Below are 20,033 nucleotides of genomic sequence, written 5' to 3'. Positions count from 1 at the left end.
TGTCAGAGGAGTGACATGTTTGCCTAAAAGCTTTTTCCTGCCAGATTAGCTGCCAGATCATTACAGGAGAGGTGACGGTGGTTTAAATGCTCGATCTGTTCTGCACGAGCTCGACAAACACCGGGTTACAGAGAAGCTCTAATTTGACTGCATAAAGGATGCAAATGGGATTAAAGAGCCGCAGCCACTGAGCTTTTTTTTGTTTGTTTGTTTGTTTACAGCAGTTGTTCTCAGCTTTGTTCTGCCGAGGCTGAAAATCCGGCAGGTTTTTATTCTGACCCCAACACAAGAGCTGAGTTTCACTGATTTGTTCCATGCTTCGTCTCAGGGCTGAAAAAATCACCTGGATGGAAGATAAATAAATAAAAACTTCAAACTCCGGAGCCACAAACACAAAGTTACAGTCTGCTTTTTAAAGATAAACAGCTGCTTTTTCTCTATTCTGTAGCTGTATCAAAGAGAGATATCTGCAGTCATTCTGTTACTTTAAGGTGAAGCAAATATCTGTTTTTCAGCCTTTCCAGCTGTTGAGTCATACATCATCCCAGATTCTGTGCTGCCATCGTTATCAGACGGTCTCTGACGCCTGACCGTGATCTCTTCCAGGTTTCCATGAACTGCGACTACGTGTTTGTGAAYGGGAAAGAGACGCGGGGCTCCATGAACGCCAGGGTCATCTTCAGCTACGAGCACCTGAGCGCGCCGCTGGAGCTGACCGTCTGGGTGCCCAAACTGCCCCTGAAGGTGGAGCTCACCGACAACAGCCTGAGCTTCATCAAAGGCTGGAGGGTCCCCATCCTGCCTGACCGCAGGTGAGTCTCAGCCACACAGACTGCACAGCTTCCTGCCTCTTCAGCTTCAGGCTTCGTTCTCATCAGTTAAAACATCACCGACTGTTCTACAGCTGTTCAGAAACAGCAAMCAGAATGAASAGAAACCTCTGCAGCGTCTCGGTGAAGGACCGAATGCAGATGTGAGAGATTCTGGGGCGATGGGGGAAGAGACGGTCCTGGGTCTGTTAACAGGGCATCTACTGGCAGAGAGGGGTCGGGACTCAGGCTTGGGTCAAGACCATTAAATCTGAGATCACAAAAACCAGACGGGGTGTAGGCAAAGAGTAAAGGTTCACCAAGAAAACAGGCTTGAGATCACAATGTTGTGGCTTGAAGAAAAGTTTGATCTACAAAAAACAATGTCAGGTTATTTCTGTAGGACATAAAACAGAAGCTGAACAAYGTGCTTCATAATTCAGCCAAATGAGCAGATAAAACAACAACAAAGACACACAAACAATAAAAAAATAGTCAAATTAATTTCAAATACAGAAATGTAACATGGAACCATCAGCTCTTAAAGAATCTTAAATTCTCAAACTACCAAGGAGTAAAGTTAATCCACAGATAATCTGGCATCAACAATTCATGCATCAAAACCTTCAGCTTCTTCAGAACATTCMAGCCCTGACTTTTGTTTTTTCAGCCATTTTTTTCCATTGAAAAATATTTCAACAACCTTAAAATCGTTCAAAATAGTTCAACTCTACCTGTAATTTACACTTTTTGTTCTGGTTTTGCTGTTTTTAGGTCCTTTGTGCTAAATTTAGCTTCCTTCAGCTTCTTTTTTTTTTTTTTGCTAATGTTAGTTTTTATTCCAGCATTTTTTTTAGCTATTTTTCTGCTCTTTTTGGTTATTTTTCTTAAGAAAAACTTGTGCTTCTGTCAGATTCTTTCTAATTTTATCCTTTTATGCTTCTTTCAGCTGGTTTCTGCAATTTAAGCTATTTTTTAGCTAATGTTAGACTTTTTCAGCTAAATTCACCTTTTTGTGATCATTTTAGCGAATTCTTTCATTCAGCAAGGATGTGCTTCTGGCTTCTGATTCAGCTTTTCAGTTACATTTTAGCATTTTAGCCTTTTTAGGCTATTTACAACAAATTGCAGTTTTTTTGCACATAATTTCTTTTTTTCTGCAAATATCAATTAGCATTCATGCAATTCTTTAGTTCTATTTTCGTGACWTAGTGTAAAGAAAAAATGTTGCACCCCCTTTTTAGATGGAGCCCCCTCCTCAAATATGGGGTCTRTTGTAAAACTGTTGGCAGTATWTAGTTTTTATTTTCATTAATGAATCCAGTTCAGTCTCACAATCCTGTTATTTACAGTCAGTCAGCAGAAACTGTGTTCATTCTTCACTTTCTCCGATATGAGAGGAGACAGTCGAGAGGATAAACTCTCTCTTCAGCTGAACTCAGGAAGGATGGTTCTGCTCCAATCAGCTCAGGGATGAGAGGACAGCTAACAAATGCAAAAGAATGGGAATATGAATACCTGAGAGGAGAAAAAGGAAAACAGGKGGAAAGTAAAAAAATAAAATTACAGCTATAATTGYGTGTACCCTCGTGAGGAGCGAAGAGAGCATCTCAGCTGGTGGTGSCACAGCAGGAAAAGGCTGAGAGGGTTGAGATGACCTGGAAAAGATGGATGAAGAGGAGGAAGAGGAGTGTTGCATGAAAGGCAGTCTGAAAAGCTCAGTGACACAATATTTTGAAATCTAAAGAATGAGGACTTTCAGCTCATTCCTGCAGAAAAAACAAGACAAAAGATGATTGGTCGAGGGCGGTGATGTGGATATTAAAGATGGAGGTATTTTGATTTTGTGGGGGGAAAAAATAGAAATGACTAACAGAGCTGCAGGGATAGCTACAAGAAAGGAAAGAGTGTTTTTTTTTGTGTTAAAGATTATTAACAAACCTTTAAATAAACAATCAGGTAAAAGATTATTACTGAAAGTATCGATCAAAAGTAATAACTAGAGAAATTGCATTTCCTGGGAAAAGTACGAAATACTTATTGCTGAAAACTTCAACTGAAAGCTGCTGGAAAAGCTGAAAATGTTTTTGTAATTCAAGTTCAATTTAAAAAGCTGACAGAAGCATAAAAATATTAACTTAGTAAAAAAATAGCTGAAAGGAGCAGAAAGATAGCTCAAATTTGCTTAAAAACTAGCTAAAGGTATCAATATATTCTATATTAAAATAGCTGAAAGCAGCTTTATGATGCATAAATAGCTCAAATTAGCAGGAAAAAGGTGCAAAAAATTAAAAAATTGCAGAAAAATGCAGAATTATAGCTAAAATAGCAGAAAAAGCTAAAATTAGCACATAAAGCTGAAATAGCAGTAGGAAGTTAAAAAGAGGAGAACCAGAACAAAAAGTGTAAATTTGTAAAGATTTATAAACATTTTTGAACAATTTTAAGGATGTTTTAAACAACTTCTTTCATTTTAAATTGGAAACATGTGGCCAAAAAAGTGAAATAGTTAAAAAAGTATAAATAGCAGAAATATCAAAAGTTGTAGCCAGAATGTCGTGAAGGAGCTGAATGTTTTGATAAATGAAATTTTAAAAAAGCACAAGAATTGCAGGAGATACGTGCCAAAAACAGGAAGAAAATATGATCTTGCATCGTGTATTTACAATATTTCCAAGAAGCTAACTTCTTTTATATTTATTTATTTTTGCCGTTTCAATGTTCTTCATCTTTACAAAGTGCTGCATGTAGAAATCTGTAACATCAGCCAATCAATGAGGCCTGAGTGATTATGACTGGCGTTTAATTTTCAGCTAAAGCTTTTGCACGTGAAACAAGGCGTTTGTGCACAGAGTGAACTGTGGTTTGCATCTCATCTCATTTGATTGGATAATCTCTCTTCTTGCAGCATCAGCAACACTTAAACAGTAACATTAGAGGCAGCGGTGCATCCAGGGAGAAGTGCTTGGATCAGAACTTAGACCGTCAACCAAACAAAGACCACCGTGACCCTCAGGAGGGAGGGGAGGGAGAGTGTTGTGAGAGTTCAGTTCGTGTGATTTAGGTTTTTACATTTTTCAGCTTCTGTCCTTTTTTATCAAAAATAAGACGTCAACGTTTAAAACTAAAGCAAAGCCTTCTTTTCACCAGATAAGTCTGTAACCTATCTGCTTTTTTTTTCTTTTCTTATCTAACCCCCCCAGTGAACTGAGCAGAGCCAGAGCGCGTTCGGTTCAGTTCCGAATGTATTTTGGAGTTTTTATTTTCGTACACGATTACCACACGCTCATTATCTAAAGTGCGAGGAGCCGTGCCGTCTCCCACATTAGTCTAATCCAGGATTTTTTACGGGTAGTTGCTTGTTTTGGTCCAATTAGACGCTCTGCCTCAGGTGTAAAGCAAAAACGCTTCCCGCAAAATGAAGCTCTCAAGTGCAAATTGAGCTACAAGGCTGCGGTGCACGTGTCAAACCCGTCGTAACCCGCTTCATACAACAAGGCCAAGACACACATTTATTTGGCAGTGAGTTAAAAACAGAGAAAGCTTTTCAGGAGGGAATGTTTGCAGCACTTTTAGAAACATAATGAGCTTTTCAGACTGCAGTAACAAGGAAATAACTGTGTGTTTCCTGGTGTATGAAATAATATCTAAGGTCAAACATGTCTTACTGTTTGCTTCTTAAAACTCCTACACAGTTGATGCAGTCATAAAACTGCTTTCTTTTACTTCAAATCTGTAAACATGCACATATTGTTTAAATTCTTTCAAGTAAAACACCCATGGAGGTGAAAAAATGTGCCTAAAGAGAGATTAAGGTTGTTGGAGCCATGACTTCAATATAGAATGGGGTCTTGGGTTAAGGAACCTTTGTTCATTAAAATATTTCAGTATTCTCGTCTCTGGCACCGAGCAGGAGCAAACAGCCTCACAACAAATGTTTAATAAGGACATTAACACTCACAGGGTGGCCGCTGTCGTCCCTGGTGGAGAACATCACCGTGGTCCAATTCCACTTCTGCCCAAGCTGCATACAAATGACGTGTTTACGAAGCACTCCGGAGGAGGAAGCAAATTCAAATGAGCCTGAGTGCTTGGAAGACTCGTTTTTTCCAAACATCCCTACCAGGCTGTAATGAGAAATAAATGTTTTATTATTTTGATATTCATGTGACTTTAATATGCCTTTCTTTGAAATAATCAGCCTTTAAAGTAAAACCCAGGAGGAGGATTTGTACTGTTTCATGGCTTTAACAGACCTGTGAGGTCACTTTATGTTGAATGGTACCTTCATCCATCCATCATCCATCCATCATCCATTATCCATCCATCCATCATCCATCCATCCATCATCCATACATCATCCATTATCCATCCATCCATCCATCCATCCATCATCCATCCATCCATCAATCCATCATCCATCCATCATCCATCCATCCATCCATCCATCCATCATCCATCCATCCATCATCCATCCATCCATTATCCACCATCCATCCATCCATCATTCATCATCCATCCATCCATCCATCATCCATCCATCATTCATCCATAATCCATCCATCCATCATCCAACATCCATCCATCATCCATCCGACTGTAAGAAAATTCATGTTCAGTAAACTGAAGTCAATATTAAAACCACCATTGTTAAATAAAATGATTTGTAGAAGGGATCAAACCATACAACACCAGAATTCTGGATCTGAGTGAGGTTTATTGCCACTTGAGCTGACAGGAAACCACAYTCGCGAAAAACCAGGAAGTTCATCAAWTTATACATGTTCTTCAATGCCTGCGTTCGCCCCCTACTGAATTAGAATCACAGGCATTCAGACAAAATTCTCATCTAATGTTCTCATAACGGTTAATTATGGGTTGTTATAGATATTTTGGACATGTAACTGATCTATTATCAATCAAAACATAATAGATTAAACATTGTCAACATTATGTAAAGGAAAACCTAAGACTGCGGTGTTGTGCTTCTAACATCAGTACTAAACTGTAATAACTATAAATTTCTTCACATCCATCCATCCATCATCCATCCATCATCCATCATCCATCCATCCATCATCCATTCATCCATCATCCATCATCCATCATCCATCATCCATCCATCCATTCATCATCATCCATGCAGCCATCCATCTATCCATCCATACAAACATACATCCGTACATACATCCGTCTATCATCCACCATCCATCCATCCATCATCCATCATCCATCCATCCATTCATCATCATCCATTCATCCATCCATCCATCCATCTATCCATCCATACATACATACATCCGTACATACATCCGTCCATCATCCACCCATCTATCCATCATCTATTCATCCATCCATCCTGCATTTGTCAGTCTAACCTGGTCTAGTTACCTGTCCAGTATCAAAGAAAACTAGCTGTGTTGGTACCATAAGCCTCTTCATTGCCACGAAATGACAAAAAACCCAAATCTCTGCAGGGTCCAGAATAAACTGWCAAGCTTCACTTTTAGATTAGCAAGGATGAAAAATCCTGTAGGGCACTAAGAATCATGGGGGAGATCCACGTAACCACGGCAACCAGCCAAACTCAGCACCATGAAAATGATCTTGTGATGCAGGTTTGTGCACATTTACATTTAATGTATGGMACAACTAGAAAGTCCCTCTGCCTGTATGGTAAATGTGGATAAATATGGGCATCTTTTAATTCCCCCATTCATGATGATTCATGCAAAAATTACATTAAACAGGAAATGAGATGTGGGCTGTTCAAAAGAACTAAACTTATGCAACTGACTCCATCAATCAAGAAATGCAAACATAAGCGGGAATTGATCTGCTTCCTGTAAAATGGCATGTTTTTCCTCCAAGCTTTGGGTGCAATGCTGCATATGTTCAGCTCAACAGCTCTTAAATATTTACTCATTAAATTGGCAATTCCATTTCAGGGTTAAAAACATGGAGCAGTTTGCGTCTGAATGTGTAACAAGTTGTCTGCATCCGGCAGCTGGAAAACAAAACATGCAGTGTTACATAAAATGAATGTTGCTGGCAGAATATCACTGAAAACACAGATTTTCTGTGGGAAGGCCATTCAAATCACCATCGGCAGTCCGTATGTGGCACCATTAAGAATGATGAGCTGCCTTTAGGTGCAGCTTCTCTATGCGGCAAGGAAATCCTCCGAAAACTAAAGCRTATAATACTCTCCCAGTAAAATGAAATGACAGCATGCAAGAGAGGAAYGTTTTACCTGTGGTGGTAGGGATTCCTCTGAACTAGCTGCCTGGCAATCATCGCAAGCCAAAATGTCTCACAAGGGGTCCTTGATTACTGTTGTCATGAAGGGAGAGAGGACATTATATGCAGAGCAAATTGTCTGGAAGGATTGGAGCGATGCAGGCTTTGAAGAAACAAACTAAGAAGAGGGGAAATTCACTTGAACTATCCAGTCTGCCTTTTCATATTTTGGAAACAAACGTTTTATCAAGTGTTTTATTGTTCAACACAAGAACTGACTGCAAACGTTAAGATCTAAAGATGCTTATGAATCAGCCAGGGGATTCTGATGTTAAATGGATGTTATTAGGCRTTATCAGTTCCATACAATGGCTTCAGAGGGTCCCTACTTTGCCTTCTAGGCTTCAGACTGTCCCGACAGTGCCCCCTAGTGGGTTAATGTATCAACGACAATGAATGTGTAAATAACCAAAAGATATTGTAATAAATTTTTTGTGTCCGTGTCAAACCCTGGTCTCCCGCTCTCTGGTCCAACACTCTACCCATTGCCCTATTGGAAGGCCACAACATACAACCGTTGGAGGGCGGTGTCTTTAGCACTAACCATGTCATTTGCTCTAAAGTTAACCTTAGTGGATTTAAGCCTCATATTAATCGTTTTTTTATGCCTCATGTTAACCAGATAGTGGTTTTGTACCTCATATTAACCAGATGACAATCTGAAGCCTTTCTGTGGGGCGGGGAACCTGCTAACCGGCACAGGCGGGACATTCTGAAGCCATTCTAGGGGACTTATAACGTCTAATAACACCCATTTCATGGATGATAACATCCGAAGTGGGTGAATCAGCTCCATTAAGTCTGTGGACCTGAAGAAGGTGGGGTTGGAGCCAGTAGACTGAGGATTCACCAGTAATTTGGTGTGGGTTTGTTCTGTTTTGATAAAGGTTTACTGGACCATCTATGTTCCACTCAACTACTGGTGTGCAGTGTGTAAATGTAAAAAATACCTTCGTAAAATATAGACTTCGGCTCGTTAGAAGCAGCTGTTTTCAACACCAACTTCTAGCTAAGGTTTTGTTTTTTGTTTTTGTTTTTTTGATTAGGACAATGCATATTAATCAACATGTCAGCAGTAAGCATCAATGTAAATATGCCGGAGTGAGCACAACAGTTAGTTTTCATCTGTTGTCCTAAGGCAGGTAAGAACAAGAAGCATCACACAAAACAAAGAGCAGAGAATAAYATAAACATCACCTATAACGCATAACAATGTGAGGTTAAAACAAAGAACAAAACACACAGTAATCTACATATGAGTGTACTTTTTTTACTGAACTAATGGAACTACACTTTGGTTCAGTAGTCATGGTGTAAAGTGCTATATAAATAAAAATTGATTGATTGATTTTATTTTTGTTATAGTAATCCCATGAATTTAGCAGAATTCTCTTTGAATGGTTGTTTTATGTGGATGATTTACAAGATTTTCTACAGGAGTAAACTGCTGGAACCCCTAGAACTGCTTCACTCCACAGTTGCTGATTAACATGAACAGGTGTTCCTCATGATGTCAGCAGATTTTGGCGAGCATGAGGTAGACTTCTGGTTTTCTGTTTCATATTAATTCTATTGTTCTATGTTAATTGGACAACCTGGTTTATAAAGATGAAAAAAAAAACCACCAAAGACAAAACTATTTAACTTGGTACGTGAAYGTGTGTAAATCAAAAGTGAGATTTAGAAAACTGCACAAGACCACCTGAAATTTTACCTAGGGCCTCAAATTGTCTAGACCTGGCCCTAGATAAATAAGACTGTGACATGTTTTTTTTACACCGCATGAACAAATTGTGACACGACTATCTGTAAGAATGTAAAAAAAAAAGTGGGGAGGGTTTTGTTTTGTTTTTTTTTTAGGCTGAAATGGGACAAACAGTCTCAGGTTTTTCCATGTTTGAGTAAATTCTGCACTGTGAACAGCTCYGATGTGCAGTTTCAGGCTGTGTTTGGGTTCACCTTGGTTCTGGTTATTTACAGTCATTATGATGTGCTGCGAGTGAATTAGATGATGTTTACAAAGACCTCACAAAWACTGTAAATAATCTCCGACATAAGATAGAAAGGAAGGTCCTTCAGACGATGTAATCACTTGTTTGTTGACCCAACCTGGCTCTAGTAACATCTAATCTTAATGATTATTTGCTTTATTAAATTGAATTATTGTTTTTTTACTCCGCTCCATTGCTCAACGGTTTATCTTTGTCTTGACTTTACTCCTTTTCTCCTCTGACCTCCTTGAATCTCCTCTCTTCCTTTCTGTTTTTATCTTTCCATCCTGTGCTCCCTCTCTTCCACAAAGTGACACGTTCTGAACCGGGGTCTGCGGCGGCTCCTGGCCTGCAGTGGGCCTTTGCTGCGGTGCAGCAGAATTGCTCACTGGCTGCGTTATCCTGTAACATGCTCTAAAAAAGAAGAAAAGTGTAATCGGGTGGGCAGCCTGTGTGCACTGAAGCTTCAGCTTGTAGCAGAGACTCTAACGAGACCGGACAATATTCTTCCTGAGGAGGAAAAAAAATCCTTATTTCCAGGTGCCCACTCTGGAAAGTAAACTTCGACTGACCTGAGCCGAGTTGGTAAACTCTCGGTGCRAGTCCTGTTGAGGTTGTTTTCTGCCTTTAAATGAACAAGAAGCTGAGTGTGCAGTTTTAGTTTTACTTAACTTGTTAACCTTCTAAATAAAACAGCAAGCTGCCATCCTGAAGCTGCAGAGGCCGCAATGTGAGCCGTCAGAACAAAGACATGAGCTGAAGTAGAAAAAGAGCTTCGCGGCAGAAATCAGGATGTTGTTTCACAATTCATTGTCAAATTTTACTTTTTTTAAAAAAAAAAGCTTTCCCCTTTTGTCATTTAGATTTTACTCCTCCATCATTTCAGTTTTTATTTGTTCAGTCTGTTATGATCATTTGTTTTTCATAAATCTTCAGGCTGAATAAACCTGGTGATGAGGGGGTTTTGGTAAAAAGGATCAAATTACTTTCAAAACTTGTTTTTAAACAAAAGGCCACTGTAATTATATGATTGTGCTTTTCTTGTGAAGGAGGACCATTTTCCTGCATCATATTTCTTTTGTCTTCCTTTGAAGTAAAATTTACAGAAAATAGTTTTTTATTCTCATCAGTTTCCGCTTGAACTAATCTTGGTGGTGTTTTAAAGTAAACGCTACGCATTTTAAGTTTTTCAGTCCCTTTAAATCAACAACATCAAATTCATTTTCACCGATGACGACATGAGCATCATGGTTGAARAAACTTCAACTAAACACGGAATGTAACATTTCTTATCTAGTTGATGCAGCTGAGCACTGCTAAGAAACACTGAGCTCTACCTGGTCTGTCCTGCATAGAAACAGTGTTTTAACACATTCTCTTATAAACACTGGAAAGTATTACATGTACAACAGATTAAATGTGAAATAAATAAAACAGAAACGCTATTAAAAGTAAAAGTAAGAGAGTTTTACTCACTGTTTTGTTGTGGTGATTAGCTGCCATCTTGAATTCTGAACTCTCCCGCTTTCGGTTTAAATGAGCAGCTTGTAAGTGGGAAATTCCCATTTGCCAGTACTGCKGGGCCGCAGCTAAAGTAGTCATCAAAAATGCAGCAAAACGAAGATTTTACGCGGAGGATTCCAGCTGCTTGAACACTGTGTAGCTCCACCTAGTGGTCGGATGCGGTCATTGCATGGGTGAAATAATCAACATGCATTATGAGAGATGCAGTTTATGGTTTATTTTATAACAATAATACAATCTTTGAAGCTCTCGTGGACCATCTTTGCCCCGTGGGCCTTAAGTTTGACACAAGTTTTAAATTAATCCACAAAATGTCTTTTTATACAGTTGCTTGCTGTGTTAATATTCATCACATCTGCGATGTCTCACTGTCCCAAGTGTCTCCACGTCTGCAGATCAGTGCTTTTTGTCCTTTAGCCTCATATTTGTTCTTTTAATTAAAAGTGGGACATCTCAGCCTTAAAGTGTTTCTGCTGCTCCTGAACTTTCAGTCCTTCAGTTCAATCAAAACAAAAATTAGATGCAGAAACATATTTAAGAGCTGGCAGATTGTCAAGCCTGTTTAGGGAAGGTGGGAGACTCATACGTTTCAATTCAGAGCAGATTGTGCTTGCTGGAGGATGCACCTGGCGTGCTTGACCCCGATGCCCGAGGCTCCTGTGATTTTAGATGGGCACCAGTCCAGAACTCCGCTTTACGGCAATTATCGTTGATTCTTTCCTGGCTTGAAGAGATTTTTCTTCCGTCTCCACCGAAACAGAAACTGTGATTGATTTCTTCTGAGTGGTGCCAAGAGTTTTTCAATATTATCATGTTAAATTATAACTTTAGTGGAAACCCCTGAAGAACAGACAGCTTGACTGCAAATCTAACATCATGTCACAGAGTGGGATTATTTATCAGATTTGTATTTTAAATCATTTTATTTTATTTTTTCTTTGACTAAGGAGCACCAGAGACAGCGATGCAGACGACGAAGACGATGAGCGCCGAATGAGTCGCGGCTGCGCCCTCCAGTACCAGCGGGCCCAGGTCAAGGTGCTGACCCAGTTCCACACCACGTCCACAGAGGGCACCGATCAGGTCATCACCATGCTGGGACCAGACTGGCAGGTGGACGTGACGGACCTCGTCCAGGACTCCCTGAAGGTGGCYGACCCCAAGGTTGCAGAGCTGGTCGACAGGACGATTCTGGTGGGCCTGGAACTGGGATCCACGGCGCTGAAGGTAGGAGGATAAAAAAATTAAGGTTCAGTTGTAGAGATGAAAACAACAAACCTAAAACTTATAAACACCCACATTTACAAAACCTACCTTTTAACTTGTAACTTACATGGTTGTCAAGAATTTACATTACGTCGGGTCACCAATTGTTAGAAAGATGTCCAATTCTCAAACTTGAATATTTATTTGCAGACGTAAAGTCTGTCACATCACACTGTGCTACATTTGTTAAACTAAATAAAGATTATTATTGATTCTCTACCTGTTTAAATCATCACAAAGTTGATCCATCTCAAAATATCCTTCCCCGTGTTGGTCTCGTGTTTAAGCTATGACCTTGAATGTGACCAGTCTTTCTTAAGCATGATACTGTGATCTCCTGTCATGTGTCTTCACATGGCTTTGGCGAATTTCATGAACACAGGACTTGACAGGAACTAAAAGTGCAGCAGTATCAACGGGCTGGTTGGGGAGAGCATAGTGGGGTCGTTACAGAGTGTAAATTTGACCCTAATGTTAGATATTTAGGTACAATTTTCAGTCAGTTCCCCATTTCCTTCTGTTGATTCAGCGTCAAAATGCCTACATTCTGTGCCATATACGACTGTTTCAACCGCTCCAATCGGGAGAATTTTTTTTTCTTGTTCCGTAAGTATTTTATCAGAAAAAAATGACAAAAGTGGGTCAACAATCTACGGCTAAAAACAGGAGGTGTGGAAACAATGCAAGCGTTTGCAGCGAGCACTTTCTAACAGGTGAGGATCTTATCATTTAAATTCTATTGCAGATATTTTATTTTAGTTACTCGAATTTGGGTTTACAGAAGCTAAATAAATTATTTATAAGTAGATCCAAGCACATAGAAATCACAGGGGTTAACTCATTGTTAGTGTTAGAGGTAGCATTGTTAAAATAGCACAACTCACTACTCACCTGCGTAGACACAAGTCAACAGACATTTAAAGCTTCTTTGGATCCTAAATGTTTGACCCAACCTGAAACCAAATAATTGTAGCTTTGAGGCTTTTGAAAGCTTTCATCTGGCTCAGCGTATAATACGAGGTCTGCAGCTCCAGATAGTTTGTCAATCACCTCGACACCGGGTAGACTAAATCTAATAATGACTCACGTTGGGAAACAGCAAAAACTAAATTCATCTTCTAAATATCATATTTCTGCAAGTTCATCCAATTAAAAGCTCAATTTTTAAAAAGACAGTTGCTAAATTTACTGGTGACCTTTAACCAAAGTGACCAAAGTGGCAAATATTTTATTCAACTTTAGAAAGTGAGAAACTAAACGTCTGTGATAACCCTTGTTACTGAGAGACTGAGGACTAGAGTTAAACCCAGACAGTCGATAAGCTGTGATGGATGGTTGCAACACATAATTCAGGAGGTAATTATAGTATTCAACCTTGTTTTCTTTTATTTTCCTTTCTTACAACCCTTGTTTGATTGCTGTTTTTTTTTCTTTTCCCATGTTTCCTAATCTTAGCAACTAACTTGTGTTATTTGAGGCTGCAGCTAAAATTAGGAATGACGCTACACATGACAGAAGAGCTAAATCTTTCTCCAAACTTAATTTAGACAAAGAATAATTTGATTTTTCTTCCCTTTTTATATCTCTTCTGTATTTATTGTAAAATAGGAACATATTTTCTGGAAGTGTATGCTGCTGTTATGCTCTACAATCCTCCTGACATAAAGTGCATGCAGATACGTCAGCCGAAGGAAGGTTCAGAGGTCCTTTTAAAGGAGCTGGAGTTAATCTGCCCGGCCTGTGATTTACCGCCACTTCGCCGGTCATTTATGGGGACAGATAGAGGTAACGGTTGGAGAGAGTTTTGATCACAGTGAGAGATCACAGTTTTAGCCTGTCAAGAGGAAGAATTGTTGCCTGATGGATGTGTTTGATCAAGGCAAAACAGGGAGAAAAGATGTGCGGCTAATCCATCACCTTAAATGAGCAATAGATTGTTTGGACTGGGCTGAAGGGTAAATAAATAATTACGCATCAGTTTACAGACACTTGCCACCTTCACTCCATTTAAAAGAATAAATTGCCTAAACAATGTGTTGAGAAATATTGCATTACAAAGGTATTTTTTGCACCCGAAATTTGGGAGCCGGTTTGGCGACAAAAACAGGTTGGAGTTATCCAGACTATAAATGTTTTTTAATGAATTTTTAGCTCGTGTTTTCCTTCTTGTTGTTCATCTTTGAGCATGTTTACAAATATTAAATATCCTGATTTATTCTGTTTTTTCAAGGAAAAATGTGCTGAAATTGATCTGGGTGTTTTTTTTAATTGATATATTTTCCTTCATTTGGAAAGCATGGATCTGAATGGCATCCTGCCTGCTATGGGACAAACAGTCATGATCATATTTTTTCTTTAGGACAGAAACCCTGAGGTGTCAGTTTTTATTATCACATTCTGCTGTTTCATCATCATCATCTAGGAGTATGATTCTTGCTTAGGGTGCGATAGATCTTGGGTTCAAATCCCGGACGAGCCCCCATTAATCTCACAACCCGGCTCAGTCAGGAAAAGAGGAGGTAATATTAAAACCAGATGGAAATTGGTTTAAAGATGAAACGTGGTTTATTGTGGCCATTTACCAAAAATAAACAAACAAAATTTAAACAAAAAGAGGGTACTTCATAAGTACAAATTACCAATGAGAGGTTTGCATCAGGAGGAGCCTGGATAGGCCAGCCAATCAGAGCTGTCACAGCAAATAAAAGCACAGCTCAATGCAAAACAAAATGGCCTCAGGCCATAACAGCATAACAAATTAATAACAGTTGTCAGAGTTCAGAGTAATTATGCAGACTCTATTATGTCCTTCTTAGGTTTTGTGATTAATTTTGGTGTAACGTATATTTTAATCCAAAGTTTGTATCAAAACCTAGTTGTCAAGTTTTATTTTAAAGGAGAAACCAGTCAAAGCAATAATAGAGTGTTATAGCAGCTAATTTGACATTTTACTGCAACTGTGAATTTCAAACCAACTCTACACTCCAACAGAGGTTTTGTGCAAAACTATCTAATAAAGTTTTGGTTGTTGATCAGTGAAGCATTTACCTGCTAATGGCATCAAAAAGTCTTGAAATAAAACCAACAAGCAGTCGTTTGTGAAGCGTCATAGATAATACTGCAAATAAAACTAAACCCAGTCTCTGTGGATTTACAGGTGGATGTCATTTCACATTAATTCAGCCGTAAGTCAGAGCTCCCAGCAGGACTTTAATTTATTAGGTATAAGTGAAATGATCGGTGGCCGATGACGGGAAAATAAAGCTCCAGCTGCTGCAAAACTTCACCTCCGACACCCACAGCTCCGTCCCTGCAGGCGTTAATGAATGACTGAAAACGTGTGAAGCAACTTTTAAAAAAATCCCTGATGGAAAAAAAAGTCCAATAATAAAACACCAAGAGGGAAATAAAGCTGCTCTCTCTGCTCATTCAGTATGAATGAGGGATTGCTTACAGAACTCAAGTTGTTTCACAGAAAACAGTCAAACTGAATTAATGATTTTCTGTGAACAAACCAAACGTTTCAGTCAGACTGAATCCTGTTGTCTCAGCAGCTCAGGAGTTCATTTAAAAAGGTTTTGAATAAAGGAAGGGCAGCATTACAAACATTCTTTTGATTCACATTTATTTGTCGAAGATTTCATGATTATTTACATCCCTGCAGGAATCAACTGTTTCAGCTCAGATGTGTGAAAACTAAATAAATTATTGAACTGACTAAGCTGAAACTGAGCTAACATGAACTGAATAAAAGTTAAAAGTGGCTAAATTCCAATTAAAATTAGGAAAATGCTAAGAAAATTTAAAAAATAATGAGAGGTTAAAATCTAAATGAGCTAAATGCTAATTGAAAGGAGAATCCAAACTAAAAGTTAAATGTTATTTTAATCTGGCAAACATTAGCAAAACAGCTGGCTAACATTAGCAACAACATTAGCTATATATAATAACATTAGCTAATAGCAGTAACATGCTGAAAGTTAAACTTAGAATAGTAGCTAAACTCTAAAAGTAGCCGAGGAAGACAAAAAATGGAGCAAATGTCTGATGAGATTCTAAAGAGAACATTTCTGAATGACCTGAAGTGACCTCAGTGTATTTATACAGGGAAAATATTCATAAATAAATAAATAAACAAGGAATTGTAGCTGGTTTAAAAACTGTAGCTCTTCATCCTCAGTTCAGCTCAGAGGATCCATCAAACCTGCTGGGAGATTGTAGGTTTGAGCCAGAGGATTATTGAACATTTGATGCTTCTGGAAGTAAAAATCCGGACTTGGGCTCAATTCACTATTTAAATCTGAGATTATTCAGTTAATATCTGCAAACATGAGGGGCAGAACCAAAATAAACTGAGCCACAGATTTATTTGCATTTGAAATAAATAAATATGCATTGAATTTGATTATTTTACCATCTAAATGAAAACTAAATAATTTAACATTTGTATAATATTAGATACACTTAAAAAGATTCAGATTTTCGCCTCTGTGGGGAATAAAAGCAGTCAAGTTTTTATTTTATGACTCACAGCATCAGTATTTTACAGTATGTTCTCCTCGTTCAGTTTTGTTAATCCTCTCTCTGAGTAAACTTTGATCTGTTTTATACAAAGTGTCCACAGAACGTAGTTTGTTCTCAGGGAAACTGTGCAGAACCTTTTTTCTGCTGCAAAACTCCAACTGCCGGCAGGAGGTCCGTTCTGCAGCTGCTGCCTCTGCTGACCGTGCACTTTTCTTCAAGTTTAAAAAAGTTTTGTTTAAGCTGCATTCTGTTTCACTGAAGAATGATGCATTTATCAGTTTTAATGACAAATATATGGAAGCTTAGTAAAACTGATGAATCATTTTTGTAAGGTATCGCCCACCATTATTCAGCTGAGTGTTAGACTCAGGAGAAACTGTCTTCATTTCTTAGTCAATAAAAATAATATTTGGAGTAATAAACCGNATGTATTTATGTTCTTATTTACTTACTTGGTCCATTTATATATTTCTGCTTTTATTTTTAATGATGTCACTTTTGGACCTCCGTAGATTTCATGTTGTTTTGATATAACTGTTTTCACAGTAAAATCAAATGAAAGCATTGCTCCCACAGACACATTTTGGCTCACATTCTGATGCATTTCAAGACTTCTCACATGTAAGGTTACAGAGACAAACACAGGACAAAAAGAAGCAAAACGTGCTGCAGCTGCATGAGCGAGTCCTGGACATGAGAAGAGTCTCAGCTGGTCATAATCGATCTTCTGTTGGGTTTAAATGTCTGTGAGATATGCTCGGCTCGGAGGCAGCAGATGTGAGGCCACGCTCGGCTTCACGCAGTGACAGACGTGTTTAAGATCATGTAAAAAGTGACCGCTTCACTTCACCTTCAGCGCCTGCAGCTCCAATGACAAATTCACCTCGGAGCTCTGCTCGGAGCTGAACTCAGAGAGACGTGCAGATCAGACAGTGTCCTTCAGGTCTCGCTCTAAACCTCTCAGTTATATTCTCTATCAGTACATCTGCAACATTTAAGAAATCAATCTCGACCTGCTGGGATTTTATTCCAACCCTCTGGATTATAACCAAAACAGAGCAGCTAAATGATGTTTGTCCACAGGATGGCTGCTGAGGGGCTTCATCATGAAGGAGCTCAGAGGGGACTTTCTGCTGCTCTTCATCAACATGACATCTGATGAGGGCGACTCCTGAGCAGGTCTATTTTAAGGTTTTCTTGGTGCATCCCTCTGAGAGGAGACCCCTGCTCAGACCCACAAATTGATGGAATTTACCCTCCTCTGTATGGGAACGCCTTGTGATCCCAGAGTCTGAGCTGGGTAGAGGGACGAGTTTTCCTCCAACACCTGATGTTTCTGTGATCCAATCGCTGTGAAACCACAGAAAATGGATGGATTTTGGTTTGTTTGAAGGTAGCTCATATTTTTAGCTGGTCTACTAATGGCTTTTTTCTGCTCTAAACACGCAAGGCTGACCGGTGTAACTCCATATTTTGTGACTGTCATATATTGTGACCAGAGGGGGTGCTATTGCATTTCTACAACAGAACTTGGCCGAAAATAGCCACAAAGATGAAAATGATACCCCAAAAGTGTAAGCCGCAGGTCACAAAATATGACAACTGTTGTCATATTTTGTGACTTCACTGTTGCCCCGCACGCCATCCAGTGGCCTGAAACGTTTTTTTCCTACACTTTCAGCACGTCGGACAGTTCCTTCAGCCCCGCACGCCATCCAGCGGCCTGAAACGGTTTTTCCCTGCACTTTCAGCACCTCGGACAGCTCCTTCAGCCCCACACACCCTCCAGTGGCCTACAATGGTTTTCACAGCACTTTCAGCACCTCGGACAGCTCCTTCAGCCCCTCACCCCGTCCAGTGGCCAGAAACGGTTTTTCCCAGCACTTTCAGCACCTCGGACAGCTCCTTCAGCCCCTCACCCCGTCAAGCAGCCTGAAACGGTTTCTCCCAGCACTTTCAGCACCTCAGACAGCTCCTTCAGCCCTGCACGCCCTCCAGAGGCCTAAAACGTTTTTTCCCAGCACTTTCAGCACCTCGGACAGCTCCTTCAGCCCCGCACGCCCTCCAGTGGCCTGAAACAGTTTCTCCCAGCACTTTCAGCACCTCGGACAGCTCCTTCAGCCCCGCACGCCCTCCAGTGTCCTGAAACAGTTTCTCCCAGCACTTTCAGCACCTTGGACAGCTCCTTCAGCCCCGTACGCCGTCCAGTGGCCAGAAACAGTTTGTCTCTGCACTTTCAGCACCTCGGACAGCACCATCAGCCCCGCACGCCGTCTAGCGGACTGCAACGGTTTTTTCCTGCACTTCCAGCAACTCGGACAGCTCCTTCAGCCCTGCACGCAGTCCAGTGGCCTGAAACTCTTTTTCCCAGCAATTTAAGCACCTCAGATAGCTCCTTCAGCCCCGCACGCCCTCCAGCGGCCTGAAACGGTTTCTCCCAGCTATTTTAGCACCTCGGACAGCTCCTTCAGCCCCGCACGCCATCCAGCGGCCTGAAAATGGTTTCTGCCAGCAATGTCAGCACCTCAGACAGCTAATTCAGCCCCGCACGCCATGCGCCATGGACGGCGTGCAGGACTGAAGTAGCTGTCCGAGGTGCTGAAAGTGCTGTGAAAACCATTTTAGGTCACTGGAGGGTGTGCGGGGCTGAAGGAGCTGTCCGAGGTGCTGAAAGTGCAAGAAAAAACCGTTTTAGGTCACTGGAGGGCGTACGGGGCTGAAGGAGCTGTCCGAGGTGCTGAAAGTGCTGGGAGAAACCATTTCTGGCCGCTGGAGGGCGTGCGGGGCTGAAGGAGCTGTGCTGAAAGTGCTGGGAGAAAATGTTTCTGGCCGCTGGAGGGCTTGCGGGGCTGAAGGAGCTGTCCAAGGTGCTGAAAGTGTAAGCAAAAACCGTTTTAGGTCATTGGAGGGCGTGTGGGGCTGAAGGAGCTGTCCGAGGTGCTGAAAGTGCTGGGAGAAAACGTTTCAGGCCGCTGGACGGCGTGCGGGGCTGAAGGAGCTGTCCGAGGTGCTGAAAGTGCTGGGAGAAACCATTTCTGGCCGCTGGAGGGCTTGCGGGGCTGAAGGAGCTGTCCGAGGTGCTGAAAGTGCTGGGAGAAAACGTTTCTGGCCGCTGGAGGGCGTGCGGGGCTGAAGGAGCTGTCCGAGGTGCTGAAAGTGCAAGGAAAAACCGTTTTAGGTCACTGGAGGGCGTGCGGGGCTGAAGGAGCTGTCCGAGGTGCTGAAAGTGCTGGGAGAAACCATTTCTGGCCGCTGGAGGGCGTACGGGGCTGAAGGAGCTGTCTGAGGTGCTGAAAGTGCTGGGAGAAAACGTTTCTGGCCGCTGGATGGCGTGCGGGGCTGAAGGAGCTGTCCGAGGTGCTGAAAGTGCTGGGAGAAAATGTTTCTGGGCGTGCGGGGCTGAAGGAGCTGTCCGAGGTGCTGAAAGTGCAGGAAAAAACGTATCAGGCCGCTGGACGGCGTGCGGGGCTGAATGAGCTGTCCGAGGTGCTGAAAGTGCTTTGAAAAACATTTCAGGCCACAGGAGGGCATGTGGGGCTGAAGGAGCTTGGTAAATAATAACAATATTTATTCACAAACTGATTCTACTCATTGTATACATCCTCTAATGTCAGAAAAA

At 40.8% G+C, this 20,033-nt stretch overlaps 1 protein-coding gene across 2 annotated transcripts in view; it reads left to right on the top strand.

The window, feature by feature from the left end:
• tmem132e (transmembrane protein 132E) overlaps positions 1 to 20,033 on the top strand; it is a 383,604-nt gene that overhangs the window by 341,527 nt on the left and 22,044 nt on the right. For both annotated transcript variants that reach the window (XM_014004040.1, XM_014004041.1), the window contains exons 6-7: positions 607 to 812; positions 11,572 to 11,851. In XM_014004040.1, the coding sequence (XP_013859494.1) occupies positions 607 to 812; positions 11,572 to 11,851 (486 nt within the window). The remainder of the gene's footprint in view (positions 1 to 606; positions 813 to 11,571; positions 11,852 to 20,033) is intronic.

The sequence above is a fragment of the Austrofundulus limnaeus genome, unplaced genomic scaffold, assembly GCF_001266775.1.
Source record: "Austrofundulus limnaeus strain Quisiro unplaced genomic scaffold, Austrofundulus_limnaeus-1.0 Scaffold21, whole genome shotgun sequence".
NCBI lineage: Eukaryota > Metazoa > Chordata > Actinopteri > Cyprinodontiformes > Rivulidae > Austrofundulus > Austrofundulus limnaeus.
The sequence above is the reverse complement of the archived record's forward strand: the minus strand, read 5'-3'. Positions and strand labels throughout refer to the sequence as shown.